The following is a 3,932-nucleotide window of genomic DNA, read 5'->3' as shown; positions in this document are numbered from 1 at the left end:
GCAAATCTACCCCTCCTGCTCCTTACGGGAGTGATTTATCACGGCACCTCACGGCAGTGGGTGTGCCTGAGGAAGCGTGAGCTGCCCACAGCCTCCACCCTGCATTGGTGATGCTCGGAGGTGATTCTGATCATCTTCTCCAAGCCTCGTGTTCTCAGCTGCTCGCTCGGAGGTGATTCTGATCATCTTCTCCAGGCCTCGTGTCCTCAGCTGCTGTTCTACGCATGATTCCCCTGCGGCGGGTGGATTTGGCTTTCACTTATAGCTCTCCTAAAGACTTCACTGATCCACCTTTCCTCCAAGCACTGAGCATCAGGGACTTGTTTGGGACAACAAAAAGGACCCAAAATGCTGGCTCAGCTGTTAGAAAAGGTGTTATCAGAGGCACTGACCCAGACAGAATTTGGTCTGTATTTTTTGGGTTGCCATTAGATGCTGTTTTAAAGGGTTTTTTTGGCTTTTGAATAGTGTGCAGCATATCATCATCTCCATCCTTAGATACAATGTCGCACATAATTGTCCTCGGGGGCAGCCATCCGCAATGGCGTTGTTGGCAGCAGTCACTCTCAACAGAAAAGCCTGAACTGAAGGAAATACGGGAAACGGGAAATGAGTGGAAGGGAAGACCGATAAAACACTGTCTGGAAAATGTCTGTCTCTATCAGATCTTAACGCAAAATGTTGTGGTCTGCTTATCTTTTGACACTCTCTTTTTTGTAATAATCAGTTGGGTTTATTTTACCAGATTGGATCCCTTCTGGAGATGTTTGAACACTCACAAACATTTTGCAAACACAGATATTTTTATGCCTACTCATTTGTAATTTACATAAATAAGGAGATTAAACCTGCTATGCCACACATTTAATTACACTCATTTCAGAAGGAGCTTTAGGGATAGAGTTTGATCCCAAGATGTACATGTCTGCTGTAATTACTCGTCAGAGATTATCTGACATCTTTCCATATTCTCCATTTTATCTTTTTTACCTAAATATCTCTTTTTCTCTTGCCTTCCCTATTAGGAATACCAGCTGTTGTAATTACTATTGTGCTCATTATAAATAAAGACTTCTATGGCAATGGATCACATTCTGAGAGCAATCCATTCAGCAATTTGTAAGTATAATATTTTAAGTTTTTTGATGGTCACCAGAATATCTTAAAGATGGAAGAAATAACCAGGAGGCAACTTCTCTCTTGCTTTTGTCTTTCCTCTCCCATCTTAAGCCTTTCCTTTTAGTGGTTCTGGTTCAGTGGATCATTTTGGATGTATGGCTACTACATGGAGTAACTCTCACGTCAGTGGACTGGGCTTGAGGACAGGGAGGGCTTCTGCCAGTCAACTCCGCTTTTACTCTCTGGAAAATCTCTTTCTTTACAAGACATTAACTCAGCCTGATGGGACATTTGTGTACGTTCCTGCATGTTCGAGATTTCTGATAAAACCTAAAGGCAGAATAATTGCTCTAGTATTTTGCACGTTTGCTTCTGTTTTTTTAATGTCAATTCACATCACTGTGAATCATTTCAAATTCTTTTATTAAATCATCTCAACCTTCTCTCTTTTCCAGTGGGAAAACACTGCCTTCTTTCATCCTTTTTTAAAAGGGTTTTACAGCAAAGAATGCTTCCATTTTTTTCACTGCTTTCTGTTAGCACAATCTGATTGCTTGATGGTGAAGATTACCTGGAATATTTGAATTCTATCCCGTCAGAGAGGCAACACACACCCATGACACCTCAGAGGGAAAATCGTTACCCATCCTTAGCAAAAAGGCAGCAAAACTCACTAATTGCTGTCTGAGGAAAAGCTAACCAGTGCTCATCTTTGTGCTTTACTATTATTTAGACTCCTAATTAAGTCATATTTAACTCAGTTTTCCTAAGGCAGTGTGTCTTTGTGTGTATACATTATTAAGTTGTGAAACAATTGTCAGGTTTATCTGAATTGGGCAGAAATATTAAAGTCTCAAAGTTATTGAATTTCTATAACATCCATAAAAAAGGCAAGTGGAGAGATTCTATGAATGTCTTTATTGGGGGAAAGTAATGGGCATTAGGGAATGCCCCTTACTAGGTATCAGAGAACCATATGGGAGACTTATTTTGTATACCAGGCTTAGTTTCACTGCTCACAAAACTCCTTATTAAATACATACTCTCCTTTCCTGCAGTTGCTGGATTCAAGAGAACATAGTGTTTTACATCTCCGTTGTGGCCTATGTCTTCTTAATATTTTTGATGAATACAGCCATGTTCATCACCGTTCTCCTTCAAATCCACTCCGTGAAGTCAAGGACACGAAAGAGGTCCAGATTCTGGAAACGGGGTTTTCTCCAAGACCTCAAAAGTGCTTTCAGCTTGATGTTCCTTTTGGGCTTAACTTGGGGCTTTGTATTTTTTGCCTGGGGAGCAGTGAGGATATTTTTCTTGTATCTCTTCAGCATTTTTAACACCTTGCAAGGTAATTTCTGAATGGAGTACTGCTATAAATGCAACAGTTTAGGACCGTGGAATAGAAATAAATTTGTAATTCAAGCATGGGGGAAGAGGAGTGCTCATGTAGCTTTTGTGTTACACTGTTTAGCTATTTTAATAGGAAAGCTCCATTGCAGTGGATGATAGTGTTGTTTAGGTAGCATCGCTGTGATAGATATACTATTAAAGACATGAATTCATGCCTTTGAAACATGGGTCCAAATAAATGCATCGTTTCAGAAGCTGGCACAATCCTTTTCATCTGGGCATAAAAACGGTTGAAAGAATCTACAGTGACTTGCAGATTATTCTTATACCAAATCTGCAGCAAGCTCTTCCCATTACACTTTCATATGGACAAAGGACTTGGTGCAATTCTGGGCCAACCTGATGCTGGCCCAGGGGCCACCTCTCTGCCCATACATAACATACTGGTAACTGAGTGGCATACAAAAAGTTTAGAAAAGGGACAGCAGGTTGGAGAATCCACCTGAAAACCTGTGATTTTCTCTTCTTACTTCTTTAGGGTTCTTTATCTTTGTGTTTCACTGCCTAATGAAGGAAGAAGTAGTGAAGCAGTGCCGAGTACACTTTTGCTGGGGAAGATTTCGTCAGAGTAATTATTCTGGTAAGCATTGAGGGGTCGTCTTTAGCTTGACTCGTAAGTCTTCGCCTGCTACTGGTGTCACATTTGTTCTACATTAAGAAATAAGGCTCCCCTCAATAGCCTTTCTGCATTGCATTGGATAATTGTTCTTTAATAGGTCTTTATCCTCTTCCATTAACTGCTTATATGATGTGATGATGGGGTGACAGCATGCAGTAAAAAACGTAGATTTCCGAAAAAGATTTCAGCTTGGTCTCTAATTCTGTTCTTACATGCCATTCAGTGATGTGAGAGCCCTTATGGGAGCTATGGTTTTGGTGGCCTTCCAGTCTTCATAAAGCTGAATTCAAAAACTTATGCAGGATATTGGACATACTAGTAGCTATTTTTCATGTGCGGGAACAGGGTTCGCTCAGCCAGGGAAGGAAAAGGGAGACGTAATTGCTGTATTTGTCTATCTGAGGGGTAGTTATAGAGAAAAGCCAGGCTGTTCTTGTCTTCTCACAGCAAGAAGACCAGAGGCAATGGACACAAGTCACAGCTAGGGAAATTCCCATTAAATATAAGGAAAAACATTCTTCACAATGAAAGTAGTTAAATAGGTGCCAGTGGCCCAGAGAGGCGGTGGAGAGTCTCTCTCTCCTTGGAGACTCAAAATTAATCTGGACGGGTGCCTGGGCAACCTGATCCAACTCTGGGCAGGAGGTCCCTTGCAACCTAAATTATTCTGATATTCTGCTATCTACCAGCTCAGCGAAAAATAACAGTGCTGTGGCTTATTCTGGGCTATCACTGTGATGTTGATTTTTTACAGAAATCTGGAAGAACTGAATAACTTCAGTTC

General features: G+C 41.0%; 1 protein-coding gene across 1 annotated transcript in view; it reads left to right on the top strand.

The window, feature by feature from the left end:
* Positions 1–3,120, top strand: part of GPR112 (G protein-coupled receptor 112) — a 28,219-nt gene extending 25,099 nt beyond the window's left edge. Inside the window, exons 17-19 of the mRNA XM_009586442.1 lie at positions 1,026–1,119; positions 2,178–2,467; positions 3,008–3,120. Of these exons, the coding sequence (XP_009584737.1) occupies positions 1,026–1,119; positions 2,178–2,467; positions 3,008–3,120 (497 nt within the window). The remainder of the gene's footprint in view (positions 1–1,025; positions 1,120–2,177; positions 2,468–3,007) is intronic.
* Positions 3,121–3,932: the final 812 nt, after the last annotated feature.

The sequence above is a fragment of the Fulmarus glacialis genome, unplaced genomic scaffold, assembly GCF_000690835.1.
Source record: "Fulmarus glacialis isolate BGI_N327 unplaced genomic scaffold, ASM69083v1 scaffold8361, whole genome shotgun sequence".
NCBI lineage: Eukaryota > Metazoa > Chordata > Aves > Procellariiformes > Procellariidae > Fulmarus > Fulmarus glacialis.
Note: the sequence above shows the minus strand (reverse complement) of the source record. Positions and strands in the feature narration are given on the sequence as shown.